This window comes from Anguilla rostrata, chromosome 7 (genome assembly GCF_018555375.3).
Source record: "Anguilla rostrata isolate EN2019 chromosome 7, ASM1855537v3, whole genome shotgun sequence".
Classification (NCBI taxonomy): Eukaryota; Metazoa; Chordata; class Actinopteri; order Anguilliformes; family Anguillidae; genus Anguilla; species Anguilla rostrata.
Window position 1 is genome coordinate 41,487,618 of NC_057939.1, and position 23,521 is coordinate 41,511,138.

Here is a 23,521-nt window from a genome sequence, read left to right on the forward strand (position 1 = left end):
GGCTACAGAAAGACCACAGACTCCCAGCCCTTAAGAACATTGACTTATGTACCTTCTGACCTCATGTAAACAGACAGAATTCACAAATATCGTCAGATGTCCACACAATATAGGCCCAAATGTAGGGGATTTTATATTTTTTATTTATTTTTCCTGCCGATTACATCATCTAATGCTCCAGTAGCTACCACAATCAGTAATTCTCCCAATTGGACATTTAGCTGCATCTACAAATAACAACATTTGCATGTATATACATTGCTATTATAATCAGTTACTCATAACACACACATAATAAAAATAAAAATGATACCTCAACAAAAACCTGTTTTCATTGCATATAAATGCCAAGTCACTCACGCATACAAAGCACTGTCTACAAGTCATTAATTAAAACTTGCAGAATCTGGGCCTGCCATTAAAAATATTGATATCAAAATGAGGCCAAGTTACAACAGACAATATTGACTATTTTAGGCGAATGCCAGCCCATATCTAACATGGGGCAAAATTTAACACGGACTTTTTAGGTGGTTGCACCGAAGCCTGAACGGCGGATTTCAAGTAAGAACTTTGTGTCTAACGAATACTGGGAGATTTAATGAAATATTAATTACCAAAAACTCTGTTTTGGCTTCATGTAAGTGATTTTTTTTTTCGGAAGTGTTTTTTCGGCGACTGGTGTTGCGTGTGTATGTCAATGAGTCCAAATGTATATAATCGTAATCAGTCTTTTAGTGACTAACACAGATAGCCTAGCATCTGCTAGCTTGCTGTGATTGCAAGCCAGGCAAAAGTACACACAAACCCAAAAACGTGTTAAGCTTAACGTGTTTCATTTATGAGGCCGATGACAGGAAATATTAGTAGGAAAACCGTTACAACTGTAACAAACGCATTTTTTCACGCAACACTAAGCACGGGTAGCCTACGAAAATGCGTTCATATGTGCGCTGTGCTGTCTCCAAGTTTGAGCTTTCTCTATTAAACACTGCTGGAGTTATTCCGAATAAATCTGTCATTTATCTGCTGCCTCAAATTCATTTTAGGTTTCACTTGTATTGCTTATTTACAGACATTGCTAAGCAACGAAATAGCAAGTCTATCCCCATGCGGCACGGTTGTAACATGTTACAATTGTAGCGAATCAGATTGGCTGTAACGAGGTTGGTTGAAAAACAAGTGAACTCAGTTGAGTTCCTTTTGCTGGAATAAAACGGAGATAGTTTTGTTTTGTGTGTGGTGACTGGACAAACAAATGCAGGAGGGAAACCTGTGTTCTAAATATATTAGTTGATTAAACAGTGGGTACCATTTCTTTGTGGAATTTACTCAATACTCTAATGTGATATTTTAAAACTCACAATCGGTACAGTGTGATCCTTCCGCAGAGGGTCTGTTTGCATCCAGTCCATATGTCCAATCACGCGCATGTACTGTGCAGCTCCGGAACATGTGGGTGTGGTAATCCTGTTAACCAAATAGTTCCTTAATAAGTATTCAAGTAAAATTATAGGCATAAACTGTAAATGTCGTTGTGCTGTGTTGAACCCAGAAGCGAAGCAAATGTACCATGGGGGAGAATTTAACACAGGCTTTAAGTGGTTGCACCGGAGCTTGCACTGTATTTGAAGCTAGAAATTTGTCTCCAATTAGCAGACAAATATTCCTGGAATATTTCGGGAGATATTAACTGACAAAAGTCTGATTTGGCTACATGTAAGTGCATCATTTATTTATTTATTTATTTATTGGTTTTTTGAATTTTTTTTTTTTTTTTTTTAACCAGTGGTGGTTTTCGACAATTGGTGTCACGTGTGTATGTCAAGGAATCAAAATGTATGTTATGTGCTTCAAAATAAAAGATCACCAAATGTGACCTATGCTATTGCTCTAAATGGTTCATATAGGGGGCAGACAAGGCTAGTTGTCATATAGTGACATTTTTTTTACACTGTGCATCTCCATACAGTACAATCCACGCAATACATTACATTTATTTGGAATATGCTTTTATCCAAAGCAATGTACACTAAGTGCATACCAGAGGACATTGGAACAACTACAGAACACAGGGCCGATAAGATACAATTTATGTTAAATATTAGTTATCCGTAGCCTTGAACATCATGTCTAGTTCACTCAGTAAGCATAGGCTAAGTCGGTGAAGTTAATGCAAGTCAAACTAGAAGTGAGAGACGATGACACGAGATATGATAGAGCTACAACATCAAACTGATAGTACAAGTGCAACACCAAAGTGCTTGATGAAAATACAAATGTAACATGAAAGTGTTAGAAGTTACAAGGATACAAGTGATGCAAGACAGTTATCCAAGATTGGGGGTAACTCTGCAGAGGAGTAGTGTTAGTTTGACTTCACAGTCTAATACAATGACAAAATATATAAGATGGGATACAAACACATTGCAGAATAAATGGCTCAAACAATGAAAAGTTGCTTGTTTTTTTTCACAGAAAATGAGAAGGAGAGCGAGAACCACAAACAGGGGAGTCCCCCGGGAGGTCCTTGAAATGGCGACGGTTGAAGTTCTGGACAAGGGCTATTCTGTAAGAGCTGTCGCCAGAACATTTCAGATCTGCCATGTCACTCTGCAGAGATACATCAAGAAAGTTATGGAGCTGAAGGCGGCGGGGAGCACGGACACCTCGTCCATTCAAGTCGGATACAGAAGCCACAAACAGGTGTTCCAGCCAATGCAGGAAGCGGCACTCTTGGCGTACCTAAAGGAAGTTTCTGGAATGCACTATGGGCTGTCTTCCAAAGAGGTAGGCTAATAAAGGCTAGGCCTAAGCTTAGTTGAAGGAAACCGTCCTGTTTAGATGTCGGTTTGAAGTTTGGACACAACCCCTTCACCCTTCCCTCCCTCGAAGTGATAAGTCACTGCAGTAAGTTAAATTCATAAGTTAATTTCATGGCTAAAATCATAATTGTACTCATTGACTTTAAATGAATATAATTGAGTGTATAGAATTAATATAAATAAGTTAATGTCAAAAAAATATTCATTAATTTCATTTCCAGGTACGAAAGCTTGCTTTCCAGCTTGCCAAGCAGAACCAGCTGAAATATCCAGAAGCGTGGAACGTCAAAGAGATGGCGGGGAAGGATTGGTTTTCTTCGTTTCTGAAGCGGAACCCCCTGTTCCCTATCAGGAGACCCCAACCCACCAGAGCGATGGGCTTTAACAGGGAAAATGTCTCCAACTTTTTCCAGAACTTGGGAACAGTCCTTGAGCGCGAGTGCCTGGAGGCAAAAGACATCTGGAATGTCGATGAGACTGGAGTCACCCCGGTCCAGGCGCTCGAGGAGACCATGGCAACAGAAGGTAGCGAGAAGACGGAGGCCATACCCCCAGGGGAGGGGGGCAACCTCGTCACTATGGCCGTAGCAATTAACGCACAGGGCAACAGCATCCCCCCCCACCTGGTGTTTCCCAGGAAACGCTTTTACCGCCATTATATCAGGGACGCGCCCACTGGGTCCGTTGGCTCGGCGAACGGCTGCGGGCGAATGCAAGAGGCGGATTTCCTCGTGTTTCTTCAGCATTTCGTAAAACACACGAGAGCCTCCGTCAACTTCAAGGCGCTGTTGCTGCTGGACAACCATCCCTCGCACGTGTCCGCGTCGGCGATCGACTACTGCGACGCCAACGGCGTCATCCTCCTCACCTTCCCCCCGCACTGCGCTCAGAAACTCCAGCCGCTGGTCCAGGGCGTGTTCGGGCCTTTCAGGCGAAATCTCAACATCGCCATGGACTGTTGGGCGAAGACCCACCCGGGAACGCCGGCCACCATTTACGACCTCCCGGGACTGATTGCAGAAGCGTTGCCCATTTCCGCCACTCCGAAGAACATCATGGCTGGCTTCCGGTGCACCGGGATTTGGCCGTTCAACAGCAACATCTTTGACGACGAAGACTTTACCCCTTGTCCGGTCGCCGCTAGGCCGGACCCGACTGCCGACGTCGCTGACGCGGACCTGGAAGCCTCCTTCTCCAAGCCCCCGTGTCTCCCATCAACGTCCGCTGGAGCCTCCTGCCCTGTTGATCTCCACCCTTTCCCCAAGCCTGAGCCGTGCCAGTCCTTTCCCATTTGTAGAAAAGGGGGAGCCTCTGCCTTTCACACCGACGCCCCCGTCAGTCCTGCCCCAGAGGAGGTAGTGGAGAGGGCGAAGGAGGAGGAGGAGGAGGTGGAGGAGGAGGATGAGGAGGAGGAATCTGAGCCAAAAGCAAAATGCAAAGCAAAGAGAAAGGGGAACAAAACTGACCTGTCAACAGAAGGGGCTTGTCCCTGTTTGTTTTGCGATGATTATTACCTCACGACTGTAGTGTGAAACAAGGCGAATCCATTTGATGTGTCGGAAATGAAATGAACAGCCTGTTGTCAGTAGACTGTTGATAAACCAATTTGTTGGATTTGTTCAACTCGGACCTGATCTTCGTACATATTTAACATCAATGAAAAATTGCTCCTGCTAACTTTCTTTACGTTGACACGTGGCATCGATTGGCACAGCTGTTTGAATAGGTCATACATTCAAAGGGAACTGGGGTTTAGTCCTCTGATAGATTTTCATCAAAGCTGATCTGAAAAACATACAAATGTAATCAATTAATTGATTGTGTTTGTATAATGTAATACTTTGCGTGAACTTTTTGAGCTATGAAGACTGTTAGCCCCCCCCCAGTGTGCCATTCATTTTTTCGCCCACCCAGGGGTTTACATGTACGTTTACACACCCAAACTTTGTGTGTTCATTATTTTTGCTTGAATGATCATAACATTTTTGGTGGCAGGTACAATTAAACCCTCAAAATGCAAATTTTCTTGAATGCAAATGCAAATCCTTTTTTTCTTGAATCGCTCAGGCTGCACGTTTGTTTCGATATGAGCTCATATCAAGATAATAGTGGGGACCGGGCTACAGGTTAATTGGTTCTCAAATCCGCAATTAGGGAGACTCTTTTGTGACCTATCAGTGTGACGCAGTTTTGTCCAGCTTTAATCCTGGAAAGCCTCCAGGGGTGTCCCACTCTGTTAACCTGCAACCCTCATAATTGGAGAAGGAAAGTAAATTGCTTCAGTGGAGAGACAAATTAATTGATTAAAATGCCTGGATACAGCTCTCCAGAACCAGGGTTTAGCAGGCTGGTTTTTGAGGGCTTTCAAATTTACGTGAACTACATCTGACTTCTTTATCTGCAATACATGTGATGTAGATCAACTTGAAGCCACAACTTCTGTCAAGCTTCAAGACCATACAAATTTGACAACTGAATTACATTGTTCCTGTTTGCAATCCTAAATTATTTAGGGGACTCTGCATACCCTGTCTGCACACTGTCACTGGAAGTCTGCTTTACAACAACATCACTCAAGGAAGAATGGAAGGGCACTCAAGCCAGAAGGGTATTCCTGACGACTTCATTCCTGAAATGGGACACTGTGATTGGTCCTCCTATGTCATCCAAACAGTCCTCCACTGCAGTGTAAATGGTAAATGGACTGCATTTATATAGCGCTTTTATCCAAAGCGCTTTACAATTGATGCCTGGCATTCACCAGAGAAATTAGGGGTTAGGTGTCTTGCTCAGGGACTCTTCGACATGCCCTGGGCGGGGGATCGAATCGGCAACCCTCCAACTGCCAGACAACCGCTCTTACCTCCTGAGCTATGTCGGCCCCCAGTGTGACAAGGAAGGTGGCTTCACGCACCTCTGAGGTTGTACATGCTAACGTGCTTCCTTCCCAAAGTTGATGTCGCAGCATAGAGACAGGTCAGCAGTTGTGGCAGAAAATTCCAAATTGTAGAAATTTAAAAATGGGAATAGAAGTGAAACTTTTTTTTGTGGCATAGGATAGTTATTGCTGCTATCCATGTAAATTTAGACTGAAAAGATAGTGATAAATATTGTATGTTTCCCCTCTTGTAATATCACGGATTTCGGGTAGTGTTACAGGCTAATGGGAGAGATATGATATTGTTTAACCACAATTCATTATATATATATCTATAAGGAATTGATGGAAAACATTTTGGCCCGTGTGAAGCTTGATCCTTATACATCATGGGTTGTGAGTAGTGCTCAAATTGCTGTATGGTCGTTTTCAGGTCTATTCAGGAAGCATGTCAGCACAGTCCTAAGTGGGGCTTAATTGAATCTAAATAAATTTCTACAGCTTAGATGCCCTTCTAGCTTTTAAGAGCCCAAAGTTCTTCCTGTGGGAGACAGATATTCGACCCAGTGCATTGTTGTGTTGATGTATTGACTACATTTTATCTGCGAGAGGCACTCAGTTGTATACAGGTCTAGAACATTTGTCAACAGAATGAAAGTGCACTAATTTGAACAGTGGACATCTTTCATACAGAATAATGTAACCATTGCATTGTTTTCCATCTTGACCTGTGACTGAAATATTCATGAATATGTTGGCACCTGATAATATTAAGTAATAAATGGTAAAATATGATCTACTGACGGTGAGTACTTGAAAGCGTAATGTGCTTATATATTCCCTCATTTCCATCTTATGGAATTATAATAACGGCCAAAACTATGAGGCACATAATTGGGTTGGTAGACAAGAAAAAAAAACATAATTATGAAGGTTTTTTTCCCCCACTTCAAAAAATGTTTTTAATGTAACATCTTTATTTCAAGATTAAATGCATGGTGTTAATTCAATGGATGTTCTGCTTTCACTTTGATGCATCCTTCTTAAAGACTAATGAAGAAACACGTGCTTATCTAGGCTCTACAAGAGCACTAAAACAAAATGGCATCCTAATGAATTCATAGCATGATTTTTAAAATTCAAATTTACATCAAATAATGAGGTATTGGAGAAGGTTTTACTTTTACTGTTTTATAAGTGTGTGAAAGTAAAATGAAACTTCTGGTTTGGGTTTTGGGAGAAAGGAATGAGATTAAAATGCAAACATTCTATCCACGTTCTGTACCGTCGTTCTGCCAACCAAATCCTCTGTAGCACTTGTTTGAAAGTTTAACTGAATATGCTTAGTGACAGGTGATGGTGTGACATTCTCTCACGCTACTTATTTTATTTTTATTTATTGCTCCTTTGCTAATATTCTGCAAATGTAGATTGCTTGCCTGGTCAGTCTTCTTTCAAGGTCAGTAACCACCAGGCCAATTACTGACTTCAGCATCCATTCAGCACTGTCAATATAGTCCTTGAAATGTCATGGTCTGCTTAAATGTATGTATGTAAATGTATGCCGATGCATTTTGCCTTAATGCAGTGTGCTTCAACGAATCCCCATAACCACCTTTCTTACCATATCATCAACTCTATTGCCAACTGTGTTAAATTTAACATAAAATTACGTCCAAATCCCAAACTATAATGGTAATGTTAAACGAAGCAATTCAGATCACAATAACCGACAAAATTGGAGACAAAAATAGAGAAAATATAGTAGAAAATATAAACCGATATATTTAAGTGTGCTGTCTTTTTTCATATTAATCATGCATTCAATCAAAAATATATTTGAAAAATTACGCACAGCGATGGTAAGATATAATTTAAGACATAAAACGACTGTTGGTGTGAGTTAAAAATGCATATGGCCTCTCACACAGGTCAGTCAGAAACAGATTGACAGAGACCATTTTAGCTGGTAGTGTCATAACATATTACACATGCTTACTCTGCAATCTAGACATTTTCAAGATTATAATTAGGGAATAATACTTGTCGCTACCTGATGAAAATTCTGTATGCCCTAGGCTATGAATCTTTTTTTTAGTTCTGTTGAAGTACATGTGCATACTAAATGCTACATAAGTACACCAAATACCAGAGAAAGAAATTCATTATTATGAATTCATTATTAATTGTCACTTTGTCTGTCTGTTTAGCTCTTTTGGCCATTATAAACCTTTGACCACATCTGTTACATATATTCATTGGATGCACATTTATATTTCAACTGACATTTCAACCTACTTGCTCCCTGGTGTAGACCTGTCCATGAAAAATATGAACATCTGTGACCAAGGCACCTATCGCTGCAGAATTTGCACACCAGCCCTCCCCTGAGGTGTGTCCCTTAAATTAAAAAGGGGCAGAGTTGGCCTAACAAGCATCATGATTGGACAGCTTCTGTGTACAGCACTGAGAGCAGAGCTCCTAGTCGATAGACAGATCTTCCCTCTCACTCTTATGTATACAGTAAGTACCGTGCTTTCCAGTAGGTAAAGAGAGAATCCTTTTACCCTGAAATTGATGTTTTATGGGTGCAAATAAATGTTATTGAGGACAAGGCAACTCAGATGGGTAATTGCAAATGCTGGGAAGTGGCAAGCACCGTGTAAAATATATTCATGGTTCTGACTTTTTGACTACACAGTTGCTTTATGAATTGTCTTTACAAGCAATCTGAGGTTGCACTTGATAAAGCAGGCCTTTCAAATTGTGACTCTGCAAAACATGTTTTCTAAGCATTTGGAATAGGATATCCATACCAGCCCCCAGGATTAAGCGAGCATAGATAATGGATGGATGGATGGAAAACATTTGTTTGACATCCAATATGCAGAGTACAAAGTCTGTAGCCAAACCTGCAATGTTGCTTCAACAATATGAGATGCAATTGTCAATTACTAATCACTATTTAACCCTAAACTGTCTTACAGCAGTCAAAATTTATACTTCAGTTATAGCTGCCCACATTGTCAAACTAACCAAAATTCAGTGTTCTTCAACTTGGCCCCTTGCAACAATCTGATGGTTGGTGCATATGTTTTTTTTTTTTAAGTATGAGAACAAATTAGCAGACTTTTGAGTACAAAACATTCTGACACCATCATCTTCTACAAAATAAAAAGCTGAGCTGCTCTGAACTCTGGGATCTGGCCTGTTGCCCTTGGTGATCCTACAGGCTTGTCTTATGAAATGTCACCAGTCATAAAGAGGGACAGAGTGACGGTGCCTACAGGGACCCTTGGAGCAGGTGACTCTGACTGCCTCTCAGTGTTGGAAGTTATGTCTTCAAAAGTGGCTTGTAGTTCACAAAAAATTAGCCATTGCTCATTAGATTAAAACCACATGGCTAACTTCCAACAGTTAGCAGTGGCTGTCCTCATCCAACCTCTTCCACTTTTCTTCCCCTCTTTTGACATATCCAGAAATGAGTTGCTGACACAAAAATGAAAATCATTGAGCCAAAAGTTATGACTCACATAGAAGCTCAGGAACTTCTTCATTGTCCCCTATATAAAAAGTCTTCAGAAGTAAGGTTGAGGTTCATAAAGAAATGCACTGAGAGACTGTATGGGGGAGGTTAAATAAGATTATGCAATCTTAATCCATTTAGTAATTAACAGTTTGAGGTACAGCAACCCCCACCACCCTCACCCCCCCCCCCCCCCCCCCCCCCCACCAAAGGGAAATCATATCCCACAATTTCATGGTTCACATCCGAAGTTATTTGGTGGTTAAAGCTATGAAGCCATGAAAGTCAAAAAAGAAAAAACTTTTACTACCAAAATAAGGGGTAGAAGAAAAGCTAATTGAATGTATTCCCAACAGTGTTTTGATATCAGAACTTTTAAATGAAGTGAATAGCATGAGATGACTTCCACACCACTGGGAAAAATGTGTTCTTCTATTTTCAGTGAGTTTACACAAGGACAAGGAGTAATCACCGCCCTTTCAAATAACATAAGCAAACACAACGCTTAATATCACCAATTTCTTTCAAAATGACTTTTCTCAAAGCAAGGTAAGTAATCGCTGAAACAATGCCAAAAATGATATCTATATTTGTGGTCAATAAGCAGCTTACATTGCAAATCCTGACTATGCTAGGATGCCTTGAATAGCTTTCCTCCCACCTGAAACAGAATTGTTACTGAGAACCAATTTTTGAATTGCCCCAGTTTTGCATGGATTTGACAGCATGAAAAATGATGGTGGATGATGTTAAAAAAAGTGTCACTGTTCATGAATATATTAATAGTGTACACAAGCTACTGAATAACGCTAGAGACAACATTAGTCCCACAAGTTCTCCAAACAGCTGTATCCTAATCGTTTCCCTCTCTGGTGAGAAGGTTTATTTACCATTCACCCTGCCTGGTAAGTTGAGATGGATGAAGGAATTTTACAGCCAAATAAAAGCCGGCAATATACCACCCGTTCTCAGGAGAAAGGTGTGCAATTCAGTCTCTGACAAGTTCTCTCCGGCTGCATGGCTGTCCGTCCCTGAGATCGGGGGAGCTGCGGCGATCGAAACGTGCGCAATAATCGTAAATCAGACGGTTGGATGAAGAGGTGCTTTGCAGGACGCGTAAAAAGATGCGCACGTCACAAGCGCTTTACTGGCCCGGGCTCTTTGTAAAAGCGTTGCATTCACTCTCATGCAGCAACGCCACCCAGCAGCATTTATTCACTAAGCTGGCTTTGCAGTAAGGTCAAGAATGGAAATGTGGTCCTGGGTAGACTTGGTTCTATGACCAGCCGTAGTGCTATTGGTTGGGGGAAATGAAGGGGGTACAGGAGTTGCGGGCAACTGAAGTCGGAGTTTCCAAGTCCACTTGTATTATGTGACTTTTGGCTTGTTTTTCTCAAGCCGCTTGGAAAAATCTGAAGCCACTGACGCCGGTTTTTTTGGCTTGCTTTAAAAAAGTTCTGGAGTATAACAACCACAACTGGAAGTTTAAAAAAAAATATATATATATATATAACATAAACAAATGATGAACCATTACTCATTATTAATCAATTCAGTGTAGCCCTAGATCTGTGCTTCTATATATATATATATTTTTTTTTTTTGTAGAGTGCATGATGTGTGTGACATAAATAATAAAAATATATACAGTATATTCTGTAAATGACCCTGGATTAAGACATGACATGAGGTCCATGCATTAATATAAATAACGAGCTACATGAGTTGTATTATGCTGGGGTGTGACAGCATACATTATCTATATAGATAACTACTTCAAATGAACTAGCCAGTGTTGGAATTAAACAATGTGGCTATTTCTCTTAAGTGCATTAGCTGAAGCAAAATACTGAACTGGCTCAATTCTTTTCTACCAACAACATAGCTATTACCTTCCATTGAAAACACACATTCAAAATAACAAATATCGGAATCACTAGAGAAATAATCAGTTCCCATGCTTGGCTATTGCATTTTTAGCGATTGGCTATTGCAGTTTAAATCTTATAAGGATGCTCTAATCTGCCCAGTTGTTTATTCGATTCATTTGTCTATTAATCAAGGTAGTTTCCCAATAAATATTTGACTGATAATCGGGTGTTGTGACGCCACTGTATAAGGCTGGTAGCACAATTGTTGGAAACTACGGGCCAATCAGCATATTGCCTGTGGTTTTGAAGGTGGTAGGTTTGAAATAGGTAGCTGAGCATGCAAGAGCTCATTTGGACGAAGACCATAGTGTTTTACACCCAATTCAATTTGAATTCTGATTCAATCACTCAACTGCTAATTGTTATTTTTATTGAATGCACTACATAAAAACCTGACAGTGGTAATGTTGATCTAAGGATGGCATTCTATTTATTAGCCAACAATTTGATAGATGTATTATTGACAAACGGGGGGGGAAAAATGTAAGCACTGCAGAAAACAAACTGCTCTGAACTGTGTTATTGGTGTTCCTCATGGATCAATACTCCCTTCTACTTGAATAAAGCAGGTTATTATTTCTGACTTATTAAACAGCTTGTGTTTACACTTCATTGTAAGACAAACTATGGTTTTCTCAAAGAAGTCTACCAATATTCATCAATTGTATTTCTTTTTTTTTTTTTGGAAAAAGAAAATGAAGTGGTGTCAGATTTTAAATACATAAAACAAAAATAAAAGGTTGCTAATATTGTTATATTTAATCTGGCAACATTTAGATTTATAAAACCATACCTAACAAAAGACACAGCATACAATGGTATTTTCACATAAAGCTTTTTTTTTCACTTTAGTCATAAATAGGGATAAAGAAGATTAACTATCATAAGGCCAACTGTTACCAAATACGAGCAGACTCAAATTGTTCCATTGTTATCGCATACAAAAAAGGATAATTTATCTAACTTTGACAATTTTCAACATTCAGTTGATACATGCCTTGCTTTTTATTTTCTAGCTATGCTATATGAAGGTTGCTAGGTTTAGCAGTTACAAATGAAGCCATAATCTAAATACTAATGTATTATGAAGAGCTCAATATACATTCATGGATACTCTCTGTAGTTCATGACATATCACCATCACCATATTAGGCCTACATGATGCATAGCACAATAGTGCAACGTAAAGATTTTACTCACAGCTAAATGCACGTTCGTGCTTTTCTTCACAGAAGTAGAATGGGTCAGTGATCACCATAATTAACTCAGTAAATTTTGTTTGCATTAAATAAATGAGCTATAAATGTAAATGTTTGCATTTAATTATAAGTCAAGCTGAAGGATAAATGTTGATTGAATGCAAACCATAGTTGTTAGAAGTGACATTGCTATATTTCAGCTGTGTCACATTTGCAAAGGCATTGGAGTTCAAGGGGCTGCAAAAATTCCAATGCAGATTGAAAAACATGCACAGATGTTTCCTAATTCAATGTAGCGAAAACATGTAGTAAATGGGCCTTTGTGGAAATTCGGGTCTGCAAAGTCGGCCATTTAAATGCAAAGCCATGTGATCGAGCATTAAAAAGCTTTTAATTTGTTTACAAATTGTTTGCAAATGTCAGACCGGCTGCCATTTGGCGGCACATAACATGGGAGTCAATCATTGCCGGAGACCCTGCAAGATCAATTGCACTCCATTAATGGATTCTAGTGCCAAATGCCACTCCACCCCACTCAGACGATTTGCATTTCGTTAGCATGTTTGCTGCAGACGAATCCAAGGCCATATTGGAAGAAATACTCAAGTGACATGAATGAGAAAGGCTCAGTCTGTCTGGGCTCCATCGTTCAACGCTGAGTAAAACTGGCTGTGGGAGAGACTGTCTTCTACGAAACATAAAAAAGCTTAAACTCAAAACATTTAAAAGCATAAAATCTAACGTTTAAAGATAATTTTAAAAAAATATTGCGCCTCCTTAGGTTCTGTCAGAGAGAGAGGCGAGGTTTAACCTTGCTCGGAGTCTGGTCTTTTTAGGCAGGCATTGTGGAGGGGGGCAGGTTTCATTAAGGAGGTGTCCAGAAATGCGGTGATCTGTTGTTTCTGTGTGTGGTCCAGCAGGGTTGTTGCGGGGGTGTGGGTTAATTGAAATTAGAGATACGGCGAGGCTGGGGAGGGAGGCGAGAGGCAGCGTGAGGACATGGGGAAGAGAACTGGGGAACTGACTCCTGGGGACTTGCCCTGTATCGGGGAATAAAGGACGACTGCGTGAAATGTGATGATGAGATTTTGGAGTCTAAAGACGTAATACCTGGGAGAGGCTGCGTTCAGTGACATAAATATTGCCCTCTGCTTAAAGCACCACACTGCAAATTGATGAAGAGCTTTAAGAGTAACATTCCAATTTCAAGTCAATTGCATAACATAAGTGCTTCATCCACCCTGTGCGTGTTAGCATCAGTTAGAGCAATTAAGCATCTTCATGGCTCTCGCATTAATGTTTGCCTGCTGTTTTCTGATTATGCCAGATCGTTAGAACTACGCAGAGGAATTTCATGGAATACTATTACAATATTTAAAACTTTCAATTCAATTAAGCGTTCTGGGTTTTTCTGGTAGTTTTACACTGAGGGGACAATGTGTCCAAATTACTCTTAATGTGCAGCTCCTCCTTTGATATCAGAGGGACAAGGCTTCAGTGACAATGATTCCATTATACCACTTCAAATGTTGGATTTATTGTGGTGAAATATTGTTTATCATTGGTTTTGAAAACCTGTCATATGCTTGTTCTTACCTGTAAATCACTTTGGTTAAGGAATTTCTCCACACTGCCTTGTGAAAGTAATGACATCATTCTGGTTAAATGGAGCACACGCATGCAGGTACACTCTGTTTTCTCCAGTCCGTTCCTGTGCCAAATGTTGCGCACAAAGCACAATGTTTTGTGTCTTAAGCAAATGTTCAACAGCAGCCACCAGTGGCTGCTTCCCTCTCCCCGTGTTACTGCATTTTTTATCACCTTGCTTCTAACCATCCTCTTTTTACATAGATAAGTGCCTGCAGCCAATTAATTATTCCTGAGCTTAACTCTTAAGTTTTACTTAAAATTAATTAAAATTAAAATTACAATTTCCTCTGCCCTTATAAAATTAAAACTATCCGAATAAATGAGATAAATTATACTGAAGTCAGATCAGCTGAACAGCTACTGTTCCTGGTAAGCTCTCAAGGGTATTCAATGAGTCCAACACAGAAAGCATTGAATTGGTAACCACAGAACGGTACCTACAGTTATTGCAGTGCACAGCACCAAAGTCACTGACACCTGACATTACAGTAGCCAATCACAGATGGTTTGAGACAGACTTTGTTTCCTGGTTGTCCTTTAGTGATGGGGGATTCACGAAGAAACGCAGAGCGCAGTGCGGTTGGCTTGCAGTTCGGCATGTTCTGTCACACGAGATGTGCCCGCACGTATTTCCAGCGATGCGTGAACGAACGAGTCACGAACATTAGAGAAAAACCCGGAGATCTGCCTCCTCCTCACAGGGGATCGTGAAGGGAACAAAACCACATCAGGATGACAACATGTGTAGGACTCAAGCACCAACCGTACACTTGGTGGGCTGAACATGACTATGTGTGTCAGCGAGACTTACACCAATGTAAAGCCCGATGTTATGATCGGCCACGACGTGGTGGTTGTTGTTTGTAGTTATATTACAAATATAGAATCAAAGATAATAAATGTGATACAATGAAATGCATTTCATTCTGTCCAAAGTTGTAATGAGGCTGGAAAATGCATCATCAACATTGCACACAGATGCAGTTATTTACAACAGTGTATTTGTTCACAAATACATGTTCAAGCATTTACAAACATGCAAAAATACACAACTGCAAGCAAAAACATTATTTCACAAACATGCATATGTGCATGCACACTCACTACACACACACAAGCTGATATGTTGAGGCAGAGTTCCCATGGTTGCTGGGACAAGGGTTGAACAGGACGTGGGTGACATCATCACTATTACCTGCATCTCCAGCAGAGCAGATTACACCAGATCGTTGGAGACGTGAAATTCACCATATCTTCTCCACAGAGCGGTTAAGAACTGAGGGACTGTCACGATGTGTCACATGCTCCACAAGATGATATCTCCCCCAGCTATTCTGACTCAAATCCTTGCTACACGACAGAGATGTTAACACACCACAATCCAAAATAAGGACTGACAGTGCATTAGACAACATTAACATTAAAACAACCAAAATTATTGACTGCCAATGTGTTATACATTATTACTGGACCACAAAGGAAAAACAGGTGAGCAGCTCATTGAAAACCCTTTTGTGTGAGACTTCAGCCAATGTTAGCATCGTACAGAGTGTTATGCAATGTGCATCTGTTGACTATGCTCCCGAGTGATGAGGTATTGTTGGAATATAAGTGGAGAGCAGTGGAGCACTCATTCATTCTTTTATTCTGTCATTCATTCAGCTGGTTATAGATACGTGTGTGAACACCATTGAGGAAACATCATATTTGACACAGCTGTAAAAATACATCTGTGTTCAGTAAAACAGTGGGCATCAATTGAGCCCAACATGGCTTTGAAAAGATGTGCGTTCATTGTCTTACATTCATCATTTACTGATGAGAAGATTCTCTGGGATAAATAAGCTTGTGACTTCAGAATAGTTTTGCAATACACACCAGTCCATGGCTCTGAAGATTCTGATTAATGAGCATTTGGTACATGGAGCCAAACACGTTCCCTGGGTCTGATCTTCTCAGACAGCAGGACTACTCCACGGTCCTCACAATGCAGTAGAAAGTCAACATCGTTATTCTGGCTTCACACATCGGTACGGAAGAACTCTGATGTGAGAGGTTTGTTTAGTGTTGTGATGGGAACAGGAGGTAAGGGAAGTACACTGGCTCTGACAGTTGTCTGCACGCCTCCCGCGGCGTTCTCCTTCGAGGATGGCTTCGCTCCTCCGTTTGAAGCGACAGCTTCGGCTAGAAGTCATCCTCACCGATGGCTGAGACAGGAGCCGTGTCGACCCCTTTCCCCCAGGGGACATCAGCTATGGAATGCCTCCATAGATGGGGGCTGTCTTGTCGATGCAGCAAGCTGCTTTAGGAAGAATCAACTGCCAGAAGACTTGGGTTTTAAAGGAAGCTGAAATCTGTGAATCCTTTGCTAATGGGTTGTTTTAAATATGTTTCTACATTCACAGATGAACAAGAAATATTTAAAAATTATTTTAGCAAAATAAATAAATAAATAAAAGTAGAAAATCCTGTGCTGATGTTGGCTTGCTTTCCCCCTTGGATAAACGCTAAGTTTTCAGTGGGCAGGGTTCACTGGGTGCAACATACATCACTAGAACACTATGACCAGTAAAATCCTTTCTACTTCTAATATGTAAATGATGCCCTAGCCACTTTTGTGTGCAAGCTAATTTGGAAATTCCTCAGCACTGTGCCTTCTCTGGATGCAGAAAACTAAAACGCTTTTTTTTTCTTCCAAAAAACAGAAGAGAAATGGGTTTCATTTCTGGAGGCCCACAGGCACTGCAATCACCTTGTTTGACAGGTGTAGATCTGGACAAACTGAATACTACTTTTGTTCAGCATTATTAATTTTACAGCATGATGTAGAGTGCGAGTCATATGGAGCATGACCAGTTATGGAAGTAGATGCGAATTAAAAACAACTGTCCGGGTAAGCAAATCACACTACAGCATAATCCAATTACTGCTGAGGTTGTTCTATCCCATTTATTTATGTCTGTTTAATTCAGACCTATTCAGTGTGCAGTGCGGTACAATACATCTTCCACTTCTTATTGATTGCCTTCACCATGCTCAAAGGGGTATTGAGTGGCCTTGACGCTTTTTGTATATCTCTATTGTTATCTTTGCCTTTCTACAACATCATTCAACTTTTTAAGTTATTTTGAAAGCATTGCATTGTGATAAAATTGTGGTAAAAGCTGCCTGATTAATGTACATTAAACTAACTTTGTGACTTATCAAGAATTATTTGTTTATTTGTTTGCTTTTATATCTGAACCAATGTGGGGTGACCATTACAAAGGGTTGGAATTCTCATGCCTATGGGGACGACAAGACTTGACAGTCGGTTGAAAACAAAAAGAAACTATTCACTTCACCGCTCAAAAGAGTACCTTCTCAATTTTTTTTTTTAAACTGACAACCTGCTGAACTGTAGTTTAATTTGAAAAAAAGCTGAAGTGGTCCAGAGGTATAGGCAGAGTCTGTGATACAGAAGGGAAAACACGGGCAAGAGTTATGCTCTGCAAAAGTTGGCTTGTTATCGTGAGTAAAATGATAGTTGTTTGTTGTCGAGGAGGTGACCGGAGCCATGAAGAGGCCTTGAAAGGATAATAATGCGGCTTGTAGTCGAAGTAGGACTTTCTTGGAGGTCCAAGTAGGGATCACAGGTGTCGGAACATCGCACACAACTACACTAGAGTGCGAGATGGAGACGGGGACAGAATTGATGAGGTAATTACGGGATGAGGGGAGCACTTTAAAATGAGGAAAGGCAATCATGCGGAAACACTTGCCCAGGCATATCCAGCCCTTGATTGAAGAACTGCGCGTTAGCGCTGTGAGACTCCGAATGCATCTGACAAATAATCTGTTCTTGAAGCGGTAGCCATCGAGCTATTAACTGTGTTTGAATGACACAATTGTGTCCTTGCTGTGACCTTTGGGTTTCCAACTTTAATGACGGTAGGAGCGGTGGCTCTACTGAGGCTCAGGTGTACGGTACAGAGGTGGAAAGCCCAGGCGTCATAAAGTAAAAGTCCTGCTATGTGTTCCATCAACCCGCATGATTTCACTAATCAGTGCTACATCCTGGCTGAAGAATTGTGCCAACGTTAATTAGCAACTCCAAGTGATTGGGACAAAATACTGGGGAGGAACTTTTACTTTCTGAACCTGATTTTTCCACCTCTGGTGTGGAACTGGCTCCATAACTGCACCAAACAATCCTACAGATATGTGCTAGCTCTCGAAGAATGACAAAACAGATTAGCGCTCCAAAACAGCAGTGGCAGAACCAAACAAAGCGAGGCTCAATGGGCCATTGTTTTTGCTCTGGAGGTACGAACAAAACAAACGAACCAAAGCGAAAACAGGGAAGAAGAATGGGTGTTCTCGATCACAGAGTGTTTCTGCAACCCTGTTCTGTTGTTTTCATTCTCCATCAAGCTAGGAAAACAAAATGCGTTCCAAAGAATAAAAGGCAGCTTACAGGTTTTTTTTTTCCATCAATGCAGGGCAAATAATGGAACAGCTTGAGAATTTTCAACATGGGAGGGTGGTTGCCAACCACTGGGGCAGCAGACCAAGAGGGATTTAGCACGGATGCTACACCATGCGTACATTGAAGCTCTCCGTGCTGTCGCTTGTCAACAAAGGTATTTTTCTTTGTTTGGCAATAACTGGAGGCTTAGCTGCAATGTTGGAAATAACTTATGTAGCAATACTCATGACTGTATTTCTTTGTTTATTACGTGACAGTATAATTGGCCTGAGATATATGTTGAGAAACAGGTGACTCAATTCTTCCATTGCCACTTCTACCAAACACTGATGCTCAGCACTGGTGCAGTTTCCAGGGTTCCGGAGGGTAAGCAGTAGACCATACTGCTGGCACTCCACAATGATTCTGACATCTCAGATAGCCTGTGTCCACTGTTCTCCTCGAAACAGCTTCTCTTGCAATCCTGTGCTGTGGTTGAATCCCTTAGCCACCTACACTTCAGTTTTCCCTTCTTGGTGGCATACCAGTGAGCCTAGCAAGCAAGACAGCAGTGTGTCCAAACATACACCTGAATTGTAATAATAGGTTATTATAGAGGGTTGTTTTAAAATCATCAGTAATCTGAAGGACTTTTACTGGAGCCTAACGGGTTCAGGTGTTTCAACCAATGACTTGATCCAGGCCTGCTGCCATGGTCTAGCCAAGTAGCAATTTCCTGCACAGAGAGGAAGTATTCCCCCCTTCTGGGCGTGGCTAGATCTTCAGACCTTCAGGATATCATGGGAGAAAATGACAGTATTGCACATATTTCATTTCACCGACCAGTATAAATGAACAGATGAGACCTTCATGAAGTTACACAACTGGAGAAGCAACTACTTTTCTTTTTCCACATAGCCCACTGATGTCACATAAGAGATAACTGCCCACACACGGAAACACACAACAAACCTACAGTCTGATGGGAAAAGGCTCGTGTATGAATTATAAATGGTTAGGACCGCATTTGGCCGAGAGCTCTTGTGTGGTTGTACGTGCGGCTGTGAGAGAATTTGTTCACGGTCACGAGACAAGCCGAGCGTGACTGCGGCTGTAGAATCACCCAGCTGTGGTTTGATTACTGCAGTGGAACCACAAAGCGGGCTGGTCTGGTCTAAGATTTCCACGTGGTAATGGTGGCCTATACTCAGAAACTGAGCCCTTGACAGGGTACAGCTATCCATCTTTTATATCAATGCACCACTGCTGGGGTTACCCAATGGAATCACCCTGAAGGTCTGAAAGATTATCTGATTATCAATATCAAAAACAGGCAGCCTGCAAACCAGTGACAAAATCCCAACTTGCCCCTCTCAAGTTTGTTTGGATAAGAAAATTTATTTAGATTTCATTCAAAAAAACTTAATTCCCTTTATCTTACCAAAGGACAGCATAAATGGAATAAAGAGCCATTCCAAATGTTATTTCTTGTCAAGTGACTGTGAAATGCCCCCTATTTGCTGTTTTCTCATTAGAAAATAACTGGGAGAGAGAGGCAGAAACTGTGTTGCAGACCTGGTGTTTCAGATTTCATAATGAGTATAATAAAATAGCTATGAATATGTATGAAATGGATGAAAAATTACCTAATAGCATTAACATTAGTTAGTATTAATAATAGTATTGATATTAACATGCTATAGTTTATGCACAACACAGACATTTAAGAAATTAATGATGTGCATTATCTTGTTATTCTCTGAGGTACAAACTAATCACTTAGCATTTTTATTAAGTTTGTCTTTTTTTCCTGAAGGTTTATCTGAGGTTGGCGAAACTCAAACTTCCGACACATTCTAGCTGTCTGCTTTCACTGAGCATCATTCAAAATTCTGCATCTTCAGCAGAAGCTCTACATCAAAGTTAATATTTTTTACCCTCTCTTAAGGATCCCCCGGGACTTGATTTCTGTGAGAAGGTAACCCCATTACCTTGTGCTCTGGGAGTGTGGGAGTTGACTCATACGTTTTGACAGATGAGTGCCTTTTTTCAACTCTCACAGCTGAGAAGCTTACCCCAGTTCAGCCGTCTCTCTTGCCTTACCCAGATTTTGAGTTTTATTTTGTGAAATGGGGGCCGCATGCGGAGTCATAAAACAAAATTTGAATGTACATGGATGAAAGAGAATATCGAATCAAATGTGTTCACGCAGGGATCCGCAATACAAATCCCAAACCTGAACAAAAATGCTGCATTGTCATTTGGGAGATGTTTAATGCCAGGTTTCAACCACAACCGACATCATCACATTTGTCACACAAATATTCAAATGTCTCCTGAATAATATCAAAGGAATATCCCATTGTGATACCTAAAGAGAATGCATAAAAGACAGATAAACGATGGGAAACTGGAGACAGAGGAGAACTGCGCCTGCTTTGGAGATAATCTCTCCGTGATCTGTCCATGAAACAAAACGATAAAAACAAACAAAACAAAAAAAAAAAACCTTGACACAGAGGGAGATTGCAAAGCCCTTGAGATCAAGCCAATATTTTCTTTTCACATCCTGCCTTTTCCAAAATGATCCTTCTCCTACCTATTTTTTTATTTTTTTTGGGGGGGGGCGGGGGGGGTTGTGGGACTTCTTTTGATTTTTGAAATCACTGACGCGTGATGAACTCACATGTGAGACAAGTTTCATAATCACAGATGACAAACGTCTGCCTCATTTAACATTTTGACAAAGCGAGGACGCAGGGTAAAATCTGGAATTTTATGAACTGTAGCTGACCTGCCTGGATGCTCAGTGTTTCTAATACAGTGAATATCTATAAAGTTGTATCATATATAGTGATACATAAGAAAGCCATAACTACTTTCCCTTGTAACTTACAGTCACTGTTACTCAGTGTATGCAATACGAAATAAGCAAGTTTGTAATTCACTGATGTTGCTTTTGTGTTGAAAAAGGCAGGCTAGAATTAATAGCCTACCAAATTTCACGACAATTCTTGAGACAGACAAATATAAAAAGACGTACAGACATATATAAAGAACAGAAAAGAATAAATATATCACGGAAGCATTTCAAAAAATATTCATGTGAATTATGTTTCCATATAATGTTTCTTCACTGCCCGGCCCCCCACCCACCCCTAAGGTGCTCAGAAGTAGAAAGGATAGCATCAGGTCACTCTAGGTCAATCTGCCAAAAAACGTAGAGCCCAATTTAACAACACAGCCCTCAGCTCTCACTCTCCTCTCCTCTCCTGGGGCGTTCATCTGATATTTAACTCTTCTTGGTAAAACAAACACCAAAGTACTAACACAACCCCTAAAATGGCTTTAGAGTGAGGCTAAGTGCTTCACACTTTCTGACCACATCCTGTCCTCTCCTTCCTGCTTATTGATTGAGCAGAACGGTAGTGTCCCACCTCCATTTTTATTCTTTTATTTTTTTTCTCCAGCCAAACACGGGATGAAAGCAAACAGCGGAACGAGCGCACGGACACGCTTCCTCGGCGCACCGTCTGAAAAATTCTGAATGATGCGTACAAACCTGTGATGCCATAGCGACCGGGCGGAAGACCGCAGAGTGGGTTGTGTTCTCTTAGCTTTCACAGTACAGCGCATGTTATCTTTTCCGGTGACTCATTCCAAACCGCTGACCAGAGTACGCATCGCTCCAAGCACACAATATTGTACTGATGTTCTGTTTAGTGAAATTTCAATAGCACTTTCCCTGTGCAGCCTGTTTGTCTGGGATATTGCATACTATAATAATAATAATAATAATACATAAAATTTCATAATTTCACTGTATGAGGCATGCATAACAGACAATGAACATGGAAAAAAATTAGTTAAGTAAAAAATGCATTGACAGACTCAAAATCCAGCACCTTCAAGCAAAGGTATCCGAATCACTGCATGAGTGAGAACATAACTTTTCATTTTCATCTGTTAGGACACAGCAGATTACTCTTCTGAAATGTCTCCTAGCAGAGCTGGACAGAGCCTGAACATACTGGAGATCTTTCCACCCAGAATTACAGCATTGGATTCACTCATTGTGAATCTGTGAAAATGCAGTTTTAAGACAGTTCACCACTTAAGACGGTGGTTCTCAACCCTGTTCCTGGAGATCTACAGTCCTGTAGGTTTTCTAATTTGGCACACCCGATTCTACTAATTAGCAGCTCAATGAGATCTCTAGCTGATGAATGAGGTGTGCTTCATTATTGTCGATGTGAAAACCTACAGGACAGTAGATCTCCAGGATCTCCAGAGTTAGGAACCACTGTCCTAAAAGAAAAGACATATATGACATAAATAAATCTGTGTCTCTGCCTCTCCATGGTATAGCTATGTTTTTTTATGTGAATCTTTGATTCCACTAATGGGAGGGCTGGTTAGCCAGCACTACTGACCACAGGAAGCCTATGTCCAATCAAGGTGCAAAGAGCCTTCAGGAACTCACTGGTTTGAAGCTTCATTAAAAAGGCCCCACAGGCCGTTGTTAAATTGCATTTCAACCTAACAAGGCGGATCATTACACTTCTGCTCCAAAAGCCATGGTGTTCATTAGCCAACGAATGCCTACCCCTGATGCTGTTCAGTGGCCAATAAACTGAGGAGCATTTAATGAAAAAAATATTCTAGATAGCGTGCATAACTGTTCAAGACTCCTCTCAAGCAGAGATTGAATTCCCAAATTGCACATACCACCACCGACAAAAAAATAAATTAAATAAATAAATAAATAAATAAAAACTGTTTAAAACGTCTTTGATGAAGATACTTCTATATTTCTAACCCAGCAAAAAAAGTACCTGTTGAACTGCTTATGGTGCCAACTGTCAGTCCATCAGTATTTTGCTAGCGGCAGGACTGAACAACCATTAAGCATTCTTTTAAAAGTCTGTCCTCATTTCAACTGTTTTCGGCTGAAATGTCCGCTAGCGAACCACCGCAGTCCAAACTTGCAGAACGCCGGAAGACTGACAGACGTGCCGCAAGCAGTGTGGGCACTGTTTGCCGGCTGGAAATGAGCATATAAATA

At 40.7% G+C, this 23,521-nt stretch overlaps 1 protein-coding gene across 3 annotated transcripts in view; it reads left to right on the top strand.

The window, feature by feature from the left end:
- Nucleotides 1–482: 482 nt before the first annotated feature.
- zgc:113274 (uncharacterized protein LOC552925 homolog) overlaps nucleotides 483–23,521 on the top strand; it is a 36,842-nt gene continuing 13,803 nt past the window's right edge. The window contains exons 1-3 of one of the 3 annotated variants that reach the window (XM_064344340.1): nucleotides 483–564; nucleotides 2,479–2,790; nucleotides 3,047–4,846. In XM_064344340.1, the coding sequence (XP_064200410.1) occupies nucleotides 2,482–2,790; nucleotides 3,047–4,357 (1,620 nt within the window). In that variant the 5' untranslated portion in view covers nucleotides 483–564; nucleotides 2,479–2,481 and the 3' untranslated portion in view covers nucleotides 4,358–4,846. Of the gene's footprint in view, nucleotides 641–2,478; nucleotides 2,791–3,046; nucleotides 4,847–23,521 lie in introns of those variants that run through there. The other 2 variants (XR_010331357.1, XM_064344339.1) reach the window with 2 other exon arrangements.